Source organism: Lygodium microphyllum, chromosome 2, assembly GCF_053477565.2.
Source record: "Lygodium microphyllum isolate KBCC chromosome 2, Lygodium_microphyllum_v1.1.10, whole genome shotgun sequence".
Classification (NCBI taxonomy): Eukaryota; Viridiplantae; Streptophyta; class Polypodiopsida; order Schizaeales; family Lygodiaceae; genus Lygodium; species Lygodium microphyllum.
In genome coordinates, this window is record NC_141136.1 from 151,951,791 (window position 1) to 151,964,097 (window position 12,307).

A 12,307-nucleotide genomic window follows, 5' to 3' on the forward strand; every position below is an offset into this window, starting at 1 on the left:
AAAACATGCATTTGAATCTTAATACAAAGCATCAATGAATATTAGTGCTTTGAGATTACTGATTCGAAACACCCAAAAAATACCCAAAAAATACGGACGCGAAGCGTCAAATAAATCTAGGTGTGGAATGCCTAGTAATTTCTCAAAATAAATCTAGGTGTGGAATGCCTCGTAATTTCTCAGTAGGACCAATCAGGGAGATGAGCTAGGCCATCTAGGCATCATCGAGAAATTTTCTTCGTAATGGTTGTGAGAGAGGGGCATCCTTCCACAAAAGTAGGTGGAGTTAGGCGAATACACACTTTTTTGTCCGATCCATTCATGTTCGTGTGCTTGCATGCACACAGACACTCGAGATCGAGAGAGAGAGAGAGAGCGAGCATGTGCGTCTCTCTCTCCGTTCAGGTACTAAACAAAATCTAGTCATTGGCCTCATCGCCTCCTGGCCTGCTCTTTTTGACATTGTATATCTCGCTCCCCCCTCCAAGCCTACCACAAGCCAATTCTTAGGGAGCTCTTCAGGGTGTGTCCTATTTGAAATTCAAAGAGGGGAGAGGTGCAGAGAGAGCTGATCTCTCATCTACTTGCAACACAGCTAGCTGCTAAACCCAAGAAAGGATCAGCAATTAAGAATCTCTATCAGAGCCAGCAGGAGAGAGGAAGCAAGCACCCCTGCTTCCCATGGATACCTCTGTCCGTACCTCCCCCTTGCCCTGCGCCCCAGAGCTCCTCCCGCACCCTCACCTGAGAACCGGCTCACCCCGCCTTGCTGCCCCGATCCCCCGTGGGCTCGCCTTCTGTGGCCTGCACCGCCACTCCCTTGCTATCAATGGTTCCTCCTCCTCCGGTATGATTCACAGCCTCGGCTTGGTAGCCCGGAAGCTCGGGTCTCCATCCCTCGCTGGTGGACACCGGGTGCTGATGATGTCTGCAGATAATGGTAGCCCCCAAGCATTTGACTATGATGTCATCATCATTGGAGCTGGTGTTGGTGGACATGGAGCAGCCTTGCATGCAGTTGAAAAGGTAATTGGGTTGTATTTCATCCGAGAATTATTTAATTCGCAAATGTGGGTTACATCATGCAATGAGTTTGAAGCACTACACATAAACTTATATTTTCATGGAAAGAGCGAAGAATAGGGCAATTGAAACTTCACGGTTGTCATTTATCCACTGAGCTGTGCATTGTACCATGAATTTCATAGTAAGCTTTATTCATGTGAAAACTGATAATGTTATGCAATGTGGTATCTAAATCGTTCAAATCCACACATAATCTGTCTCCACTCGCTTGCTGGATAAACAGATCAAGTGTCAAATGGTTTTCTGTCAGTGCCGAAAAAAAGTGTGTAAATTACCAGGCATTGAGCTTTTATTGTTACACAAATAATCTATATGGTTAGCTGCTGCAAGGAATTCATTTTTATGAAGAAATGAAAGGTCAGGATGAAGTTATGAACATTCATTGAAATCAGTAATTGAAGATATAAACAGTAATTGAAATCGGAAAACTGATTTGACAGACGAAGGTATGAATATTACTTGAAATTGGGAGAATTGATTATTTGACTAGTTTTCTGGTCTTACACGTTATCCACTTCTATGCACCACTGCTATGCATGAAGTGTTGTAGTCTAACATGTGATCTGCAACTCTGCCTATGTACAGGGTCTTAAAACTGCTATAATTGAGGGTGATGTTGTTGGAGGCACCTGTGTTAATAGAGGATGTGTGCCATCAAAAGCTTTGTTGGCTGTCAGTGGACGCATGAGGGAACTTCAGGATGAACATCATCTCAAGGCTTTGGGTATCAAGGTAAAAAGATTATTTGAATTTTCTGTTCAAAATCAGTGTCTTCGCTCTGGTACTTGAAATCTTGACATAGATGCTTCACCAAATTTTCACATAAGGTAGCAGATTCCAACCTTCTAAATAAGGTACCTCAAAAGTTCTTAGCAAGTGGAATCTCAAGTTGATCTGCTAATTCTGTGGAAAAGTAAAACTGCCTGAATTCAGTCGTAAGCCTTAAGATTTGCTTGGTGGCAAAGATAGGTTTCGTGCACTTTGCTTGTACTAATTTGGTTGCAACTTCATGTACATGCACTGCAGACCAAAGGACATATATTGCGATCTGGTTGTGAAGTTGTAGATAGTCTGCCTACATGAAAATTGTCCTGATGATCATGGTTAATCATAGGCTTTTGGTCTTTTTACATGCACACACAGACTACTTGATAGATATGAACATGTTAAACTGTGAATGGCTGTGGTTGTTTATCATGATCTTCTAACATTGTATAGCATTTTGTAAGAATATTATGCCATCACTTTTTTGTCAATTCCAGGTTGGGGGAGCTGGATATGAGAGGCAAGCAGTTGCAGATCATGCAAACAACCTTGCAACACGCATAAGGGGGAATCTGACGAATTCAATGAAGGCTTTGGGTGTGGATATACTGACTGGTGTAGGCACTATTCTGGTGAGTTTGTTTTCCACTTAACTGAGCAGTGATGCCGTTTGATGTGTGTACATTCTAACAGTCCATGTAACTCATTTGTAGAATTTATTAGCAGTTCTGCTATACGCATATGAGCAATATGATGAGCACCTAAGAGTTTTGGCTATTTTCACTCAGACTCTCATGATAGATGGGCCTCCATGATATGCTTGATGTGGATTTTATAGCACAAATGCTTCTATATAGAACTGTTTTCCCATTTTGGTTACAGCATTCTCTCATGCACTGGAAATTTTGACTAGACTTGCTTAGCTTTCTTCTTTTACTTTGCAGGGTCCTCAGAAGGTCAAATATGGAAAGATTGGTTACCCAGATAAAACAGTAACTGCTAAGAATATTATTATTGCAACAGGATCAGTCCCCTTTGTGCCACCTGGGATTGAGATTGATGGTATGGGAGCAAGTCAGGTTTCTGCCTGCGAATACAACTTTGCAATCAGTTATGAAATAAAGGGAGATATAACTGATGTATTAACATCCACCTAGTGTGTGGTCTCCAGGAAAAACGGTCTTCACCAGTGATCATGCACTGAAGTTGGAGTGGGTACCAGACTGGATTGCTATCATAGGCAGTGGCTACATTGGACTGGAGTTTAGTGATGTTTATACTGCTCTTGGAAGTGAGGTTGGTTGGTTTGTTTTTGTTATGGAGTTTCACATTATGCATGACTTTCTGACAGTTTGTGATCGTGCTAAAGATAGGCCAATAGTGAACTGCTGCTTTGGTCATGCTTGCAGGTAACTTTTATTGAAGCTCTTGATACCCTTATGCCTGGTTTTGATCCTGAGATAACAAAACTTGCACAAAGGGTTTTGATCAACCCACGGAAAATTGATTATCATACTGGTGTCCTTGCAAAAAAGGTGAAATTGCTAGGATGGCCTTCTTTGTGGAATAAGATGTTCGCACAGGTCTAGTCATTTAACCCTCAGTTAATTTGCAGATCACGCCAGCAAAGGATGGAAAGCCAGTTGTGATTGAACTTGTTGATACAAAAACGAAAGAGCCCAAGGACACTTTGGAGGTACATGTGCTAAGTGAAGAACAATTTCTAACATGGGCATTGCTTTAAAACAAATTAGATCCAAGGAGTGTTTTTTGTTTCCATGCTGCATACCATGCTTGGTTACCATAGTGCTAAGACACAGTTTCTGACAGGAGCATCTTTCTGCAACAGCTGTGTATTAGTGTTTTCTTGTTCACTGGCTCATATGCTATTTTGGATTACAAGTTGGTTATAACATTGTTCCAGGTCGTTCATTTGCTCACTTCACTATTGCTGGCCTGTTTGTGTTTTACTTTACAGGTTGATGCAGCTCTCATAGCCACAGGGCGTGCGCCTTTTACAAAGGGCTTGGGACTAGAAAATGTACAAGCCTCAACTTTTAAGGATGGTTACCTATGGGAGATAGTGCATGTCCTGCTTTTCTCCTTGCTGATAATTCCATGTTGAACAGGTGAATGTTGTGACTCAACGTGGTTTTGTTCCTGTGGATGAGCGCATGCAAGTGCTTGATGCCAATGGTGAAGTGGTAGGAAAATCCAGAAATCTACCGGGCAACCTGTTCACACCTTTTGGATGTTGTTTGATTCACCTTAGCCTTCGTGTTTACACATGCAACTTCTGGGTTGTGTACAGGTTCCAAACTTGTTTTGTATAGGAGATGCCAATGGGAAGATGATGCTTGCTCATGCTGCAAGTGCACAAGGGATATCAGGTAAAATGCACCCACTTTTACAGTGTGCCCAAGCTCATTGGTGTGATACAATGTGCTCAAAATCAAAGGGGGAGAGAGAGAGGGGAGGGGGGGGGGTAGGGATGGAGGGACTTGAAGCTTCAAAGCTTGTATCTCTTAAATTAACCATGGAATCTCTGAGGGAGGGAGGGAGTGGACTCCAAGCCCCAAAGCTTTGCATTCTCTAAATGAACAATGAATTCTCTCTAACTGATTACAATGCACACCCACTCTTTTATACTTGAGGGTTAGGGTTGGGGTTTCCACATAGGGCCTTCTCACACACAACTTTATTTTCTAACATTCCCTGTCAAGCTTGTAGAGCTTGCACACAGAATGCTTATCTGCTCCTTAATCCAGACTTATTAGCTATAGGATTGATCAATGGCTTCATTGGCAGCTACCAGGATCCTTTTGGGTAGTAGACTTTTACATCATATTGCACATGTAATCTTCTAGAAGCATTGGAATTTCCTGTACATTCTTTTGATCCTCTTTGTTTTCCTCCATTTTATAACTCATAAGTTTTTCTCTCCTTCAATAAGGAGTTAATTCAATTTATTGATTGCATGTTCTCTTGCAATGTACTCGGTTTGGAGCATGAGAAGCATATCTACTCTACATGCATATGCATAGTGACTATATTCCCCACACCTGTAGCAACTGAATTTGTAACACTAATCAGTTATGTCTGTTTCTTTTGCAATAGCCGCATCTAATGAACTTCAATTCTGCATTCCAAGCATGCCATTGATGATAGTGTCTGTATACACATGAATTCCAATTAGCATATGGCATTTTGCATTGACAACATCCAACATGTGATCTTTTGTGCAAGTCTTTTTCAGCTACATGATCATGACTCTGGTGTCTTACCATTCTTTGTCACGAATTCTATCTTTTCTTCAGCGCAATTGCTGTTTTGATTAAGGTTTCAGTTTCCCCAACTTTAAGAGATTTTTCCTTTTCAAGAAGTATTTGCTCTTTATCATCTAGCGATTTTTCTTTGATCATTAACTGCTCTTCTTTTGCCTGCATTTTAATTTCTTTTTCCTGTAGCACTTTGTCACGAGCATTAAGTGCATCCTCTTTTTCTTTGAGATCGAATGTTTCTTGACTCTTGATTGACTTGTGCCCAGGCTTTTACTTCATTCCTACCAATTTTGCAGTTTTATTTTTTCCATTCTGGTACCCTTTAATCCATAGCATCATCATTGTTTGCAGACCTATCAGGCATAACTTTTGTCTCACAGTTATACTCCTGTAATGCATTGTGTACGCCCAAGTCAGTAATACACACATTTTATCTTTCAAGCTTCAAGCATCTATCCTTGATTTTCTTCTTTCCCATGGTTATGAATACTTGCAACCAAGCAATGGTCAATCTTTTCCATGGTTCTGAATATTTGCAACCAAGCAATTGTCAGCTAGTGAGCTGAAAATATGTTTAAAAACTGGTCATTAAAACATACTGGAGATACATACTAGAAAACCACTTCCATGGCACCATGGCTTGCTGCATATGAACAGGGGCTTCCTTGCCAAATATCTAGTTCATTGTGGCAATGGTGCAAAAATGTTTGCCATGAGACCTGCTTCCTTGATTTTGTTTTATGTTTTCTGCAAATAACCTTTTACTTTTCATTTATAATATTCCTCTGCACAATCAGCATCTTGTAAGACAGACCACTTTGCCACCTCAGTTACTACCTAGCGCTCCTAACTGCCACAGTCATCGCCCTTGCTGCATTGTTTCTAGAGATGTGTATTGCCAGATCTGGCTGCACTGAGTGCTGCTATGCACTGCCTTGGGGTGGAAACACTGCTGTGAATTTGTGCGCGATCAGCTGCTGTAATGATCAGTTCAATGCCAGTTGTGATGCCAGCTTCAGTTTGCAAGCGCAATGTTGTCTGAAGCGTCACCTTTGGTTTCAAATGGAGATGCTACCTTCATGCTGCATATGCTGCTAGATATACCTCTGCTGGCTAGCCTTTGAGCTATGAAGGTTGCCGCCTTGTAACGGCCACCTTTCATGCAGGAGCACAAGGGTGCCACTTATACTGGAGTTGTCGCTTGTCGTCCAGCACCACCTTGAGAGTGAGATTTGCTGCAGCCTGCCCTGATGCTCAGCTGCTGTGACCCCTCGCTGCTTCAAGTCACTGCCTTGCTCAAACACTGCTGGCACATGAGCTTGATATAAATGTGATACTCTGCTAGCTGCCTGTCTACATTTACTTCAGTTACTTAATGCTTGTTCAATGCTCTCTCTCTTGCGCAGACTTTGATGGAAGTTGGTTACTGTTGTGTCACAGTAGTTAATGCAGCTGTTTAAGGAACACTACCAAACATCCAATGACAGTCCACGATTGTATACAATGCTTCTTTTAATCCTGAAGAATGTTCGCTTTCTGATTGCCACCTGCTCAACTGCAGTCTCGCACAACATACCTAAGGGTGAAGCTGAGCTCATGACACATTCAAGTCTTCTTGCAATAGAGAATCAAGCTGCTGCTACACACTGTTCTATATTGTTGCAGGTTGAAGATGTTGCCTTAAGTATAACTTATCTAAGTTTTAGCTATAGCAACCCAACAACTTGCAAGCTGCTATGCTTCGAAATATGTTTAATACTGCTTGTAGATGACTGTAATATATGTTCAATAACTTAGTGTAATATCAGTCATTACAAATGTTCTAATCTGAACTATACCTGCAGTCCTTCAATGGTTGCCAAAATTGATTTTGAGCCTCTTGATGGTGCCTCAGATCTGAGCTCAACAGTGGTTCAATCCGGTGTCCTTTATGGGATCGAGCCTCAATAAAAGCCCTCTGAACTTGTAATAATGGACTTTAAAAATAGGCATTGAGATACCTCTCGAAACCTTGATGAAAAGCTGGACTTTCACAGTCCAGATCTGCTCTGTCACTGACATCATGGCAAGAATCAACAGTGCTTTGTGCGTGGAGATAAGTCGGCCTCAAGGATGAGGCTCTGATGCCATGTTGAGAGAGAGAGAGAGAGAGAGAGAGAGAGAGAGAGAGAGCACAGCTTGTATTCTTTAAACTGAACATTGAGCTTTCTAACTGATTACAATGCACACCTATGCACATGGCAATGGTTTCCACATAGGTGACTCACACACATGTTTATTTTCTAACACTGGTGTTTTATATTTGCTGCTTTGTTTTCCTTCTGAACTTATGATCACTCTTCAGATTATTGCTGTAAAAGCTTAGTTTCTCTTAGGAAAGAAGCTTTTTGTGCTTGAGCATGCATCTAACCTTAAATTCTGGATTTTAAACGCAGTTATTGAGCAGATTTCTGGAAGAGAAAATGTGTTGAACCACTTAAGTGTACCAGCTGCTTGTTTCACACATCCTGAGATCAGTATGGTGGGACTGACTGAGGTATACATTGATCCTTTCATCTTTAAAATATGTAGAATTTGAAGCTCTCTGACCTGTCTGAAATTTTTACTGCTAGCTTGAAAGCACTTGTCTTTTGTTTTGGGGGGGAGGGTGTGCAGTGTGCCTAGCCCTCTGAATAATGCAATAAAGGTGAGGCATGTGAGGGTCTAAGTGAGCTGCCTTAGGATGGGACATGGCCGTCCTTGATAGTTAATGGTTGTGACCTGAAGTGTATGTACCAGATGTTGGGGGAGGGTGTGCAGTGTGCCTAGCCCTCTGAATAATGCAATAAATGTGAGGCTTGTGAGGGTCTAAGTGAGCTGCCTTAGGATGGGACATGGCCGTCCTTGATAGTTAATGGTTGTGACCTGAAGTGTATGTACCAGATGTTGAATTGATGTGAACATAGACACTGATAGATAAACGTGGCGGTAACCTGTATCATGTATTAAATATCAAAGCATCAACTGTTTTGTGGTGACTTGATATCGACCTGAATAGAGCAGATACCACACCTAAGCAAAAAAGCTTGCCAAATAGGAAGAGATATGACACTCTTAAGCAAAAAGGCTGAAATGCCAAGAGGATGAGATGGACTATGCTTTGTGCATCAGGGTTGTAAGTCTCGAGAACAGATACTACATTTGATCTCATCAAAAGACTCAAAAAGTGCTAATAAGTTTCTGAAAAGATTTAAATGCTTGCCTTTTAGTTGCTGTTACCAGTTTCATGTATAGAACAGATACTACATTTGATCTCATCAAAAGACTCAAGTCATGTGATACGTTTCTGAAAATCTTTAAATGCTTGCCCTTTTACCGCTGTCACCAGTTTCATGTAAACTTGGTGCTGTTGGTTGCAATTTGTAAAATTTATTGCATCACGTTTTTGCCTGCTTTTCACTGTTTATCTGCTCTCAGCCTCAAGCACGGAAGAAGGGTGAAGAAGAAGGTTTCAAAGTCAGTGTTGCCAAGACAAGCTTCAAAGCTAACACCAAAGCGCTAGCTGAAAATGAAGGTGAAGGACTTGCCAAGGTGTGTACCACAACTGGTTGTGCTTTGCACTTACTTTTTTTTGTTCATGCATATTATGTTGTCTTCTGACATCACATTTTCTTATTCAAAGCTCTCTTTGTTTTCATGCAAACAAATTGCATAACTGCAAGCATTTTGTGCACATTGTATGTGCATTCTTGGAAGTTATTGCATCCACAGTGCAATCAGATGTTAAGACTGTTGTAAATCTGTGGCTTACTCTGGAGCAACCTTTTGCAGTTGATTTATAGACCTGACTCTGGGGAGGTCCTGGGAGTTCACATTTTTGGGCTTCATGCAGCTGATTTGATTCATGAAGCTTCAAATGCAATCGCTATGGGAACAAAGATTCAAGTATGTGTATTCTGCCATTGGCCATTGAGTTTTTGGACTCGATCAATAAAGTTTTTTATAGTTGAAAAATCTGTAACTTAGATCTAAGTACTCTTGTTTTTAAAGTTAGGAAAAAGGCAGCAGGCTAATAAGCAGTGGTATGTGTACAGGATATCAAATTCGCAGTGCATGCACACCCCACTTTATCAGAAGTCCTGGATGAGCTGTTCAAGTCCGCAAAGGTGAGGGTAAACTTATTTGCACCTGCATAGTAAGTGCCATTGTGGACCTTTCATAACACAGTCTGGCTTTTTCAGGTAGGGGAACACGCAGATGCTGTCAAAGCAGAACCTGTTCCTGTGTAGAATCGTTCTGTGAGTGACCTGAGCAGTAATTGAAAAATGCACTAAGGCATATTGCTGTTTCCAGTATCTAGATTCTGAGGAGGTGTCGGAGTGCTCAAATTCTTCAAAGATTCTTTGCTGATCACTTGGCTTTGTCACTTTAGCCCTCTGTCTAGGCAAGCTACGGCAACAATTTTGATAGGAATAATTACATACCATTTGGATGGGATCTTGACCACCATGTCCTTGATTGTATTTGTAGCTCAGGCTTTTTCAATTATGTCATGGGGTTTGAGAAGCTGCAACAAGCTTCAGCCCGTAATGCGAGTTTCTAGAAAAGAGTAAATGTTGTTGGAACATGGTTGAAACTAGCTACACCATGCAAAGGTGTAATTTGATGCCTCAGGTGTGTATAAGATAAGCGAGAAAATGGATGGTTCTTACAATGAAACGAAAGAAATCTGTTTGCTGTTTCTGTTCAGGCTTGGATTTGTCTTATGGCTAAGTTTTTTAGATTTATCCTGACAGATGAGTATCTTGAACACCTAAGTCTATTTTGAGTTTCCAACTTTAAGGAAACTGAGTCATTTGAAATTGCTACTGGGAATGTGTTTTCACAAACACCCCTATGGTACAGTTGCAAGAGAGATTGTAGATGAGTATATTGTATACCTAAGTCTATTTCGAATTTCCAACTTTTAAGGAAACTGAAGCATTTGAAATTCCTACTCCGATACAGTTGCAAGAGAGATTGTTAGAGAATGTTGTTTACTTGTTAATGGCTGGGCAGAGTTTTCATTATGAGAGTGAGGATCGGATTTATAGTCTGCTGTGTTTCAAGGACCATGTCAAAATTTTTCCGTATTGGCTGGATAGAGTTTCATCAAGAGCAAACTTTTACTGTGTTTGACTGTCAAGTATAGCAGTCACATTTTAAATTTCTTTGGTGCTTAGAGTTTTCCCGACCTTTTGATATGCCTTTTTGAAGATTGCTTGTAACCATTATGCTATTTCCATTAGATCAACATCTTCCTTCATTTCCAGAGTCTTCTTTCTGCCACTTTGTCAGCCTATATACTTGTTAGAGACCAAGAAAAAGCCTAGTAAAAATGTAAGCATCTACAAAAAAACCCCAAGTTCACACAAGGGAGGCCTCTAATGGCTCCTAATGTTGTTATACTAAACACCATGTATGGAGGATATCCACGAGTACTCTTGGCATAGTTGGTATGGAAGCATGAAGTTCCAAGGTGAAGTTGGGGAGCTAAGGCAATGTTTGGTTTTGTGGAGTAGCATTCTTGCTCTTTCATACAAGTCAGCAGAAGGATATGGCTAGTGTGTCCAGTTTTCACAGCCCAAAGTACAGGCACTGCATGGAAGATGTCAACCAAGAACTTTTGATTTTGCTTTGCCCACTTCGGATGGGGCCTGAGGTTTCAAGCTGAAGTTGGAAATGATCGGCAGGCTTGGGCTTATGGAGTAGCAACTTTTGTGTGTGTAATGCTGTTGCTGTGCAGGACATGGGCAATGTATGGTGGATATTAATGGGTACTTTCAGTTGTGCTTTGCTAGCGTGCCAGCCTCAAGGTGAAGTTTGTAAGGACAAGATGAGCTTAGGTATTTGGGTTGATCTTTTTTCCTTGAATTCAAAAAGTTGTCAGAAGCATATGACCATTAGGGCAGTTTGATAGACACCTTTACTATCAGACAGGCACCATGTTTTTAGAACGCAGGCAGTGTATGGATTACATTAACAAGCACTTTTGATTGTGCTTTTCCTAGCTAGCGTGGTGGCTTGACATCTCAAGGTGAGTTGTGTAGGTGCCTCCTCTCCACTCTCCTCATTCATTGTACATTTACATCCATTGGAGAGAGGGAGACTGGAGTCTTTCTGGTGGTCGCTATAGCCCGTGTGGCTTGTACATGTCATGCTTTGGTATGTGGATTGGATGGCCCGTTTCATCATTCACTACGTTCATGTGTTCTTGCTTTCTTATTCATCTCTTTCAGTGTTCAGCAGGTGTTTCTTTGCTTTTGCGTTGTTTCCCTTTCTCGCATGGCATTAGATGAATAAGAACTTGGTCTTAGGGCGTGTGCTTGTAGTGTTCATGGTGTGATGGGCCTGTACTTAAGTGTATTGCTAGCCGTTCTTCCTCGGCTGACTGGGTGCACACCTATGGCTGCTGGGCGGCTCGGTTTCCTCTGTAGTGTGCTGTTGACAGCCGCGTTCAATTCGTCCCAACAGTCGTCTTGGTCTTCTGTGCCTCCGTTTTGGCCTTTGCCATTGCCTTAGCCTTTAGGCAGTCGTCTCCTTCAACAACAGCGTACTCGTCAACCTTGCGTTTGCCATTCCAGCCGTTGCCTTGATCATCACAACAAATCGACATTTGTTTCACGGGCTTTTGTAGCCCTCCACAATGTCACATCACCATACCGTTGACATTGTGATTTTTCAATTTGCCGTCGCCTGCTTGTCATCGTTTTCCCCCTCTAGGTTGGTGGTATAACAATTTATGTTATTTTTCTCCTGTCCTTAAGAGAGGGTTCACACGGCGGTCGTTGTCCTTTGCACCTCACACTCCACGTGTGTCCCTATCTCTAACGCTTAAATGAATTGTGTTGCTTGAACAGCTGAACATTTGATTTTTGGGCAAACTGACCATCAGCTCCCCAAGTACTTTCATATTCATCTCTTTGCTTCTATCTTCATTTCATAATTCTATGGCTTCTCTATGTTCTTCTATTGATGACATGCTCAAAGGCCCTACTATGAGAATGGTCATGAAAGCTTGGTTTGGTTTGTGCAAAAGCTACAGTGGTACCTTGTTTCAAGATTGATTTCTTATCCTCCATGACAATCTCCTCTTCCATCTAGTTGAAACGAAGACAATTTCGGAGTAGTCCTTGATTGGCATATTGATGTTGCCA

The 12,307-nt window shown here is 41.5% G+C and overlaps 1 protein-coding gene across 1 annotated transcript; it reads left to right on the top strand.

Annotated features, from left to right (window-relative positions):
• The first annotated feature begins 266 nt into the window (after nucleotides 1–266).
• LOC148040474 (dihydrolipoyl dehydrogenase 2, chloroplastic-like) lies at nucleotides 267–9,853 on the top strand. Its single transcript, XM_087699662.1, has 15 exons — nucleotides 267–1,026; nucleotides 1,672–1,818; nucleotides 2,349–2,483; nucleotides 2,796–2,913; nucleotides 3,023–3,147; nucleotides 3,261–3,386; nucleotides 3,467–3,547; nucleotides 3,830–3,892; nucleotides 3,981–4,055; nucleotides 4,163–4,241; nucleotides 7,568–7,668; nucleotides 8,589–8,702; nucleotides 8,943–9,056; nucleotides 9,206–9,277; nucleotides 9,353–9,853. Exons 1-15 carry the CDS (start codon nucleotides 682–684, stop codon nucleotides 9,398–9,400), a joined length of 1,743 nt encoding a protein of 580 aa, XP_087555788.1. The 5' UTR covers nucleotides 267–681; the 3' UTR covers nucleotides 9,401–9,853.
• Nucleotides 9,854–12,307: the final 2,454 nt, after the last annotated feature.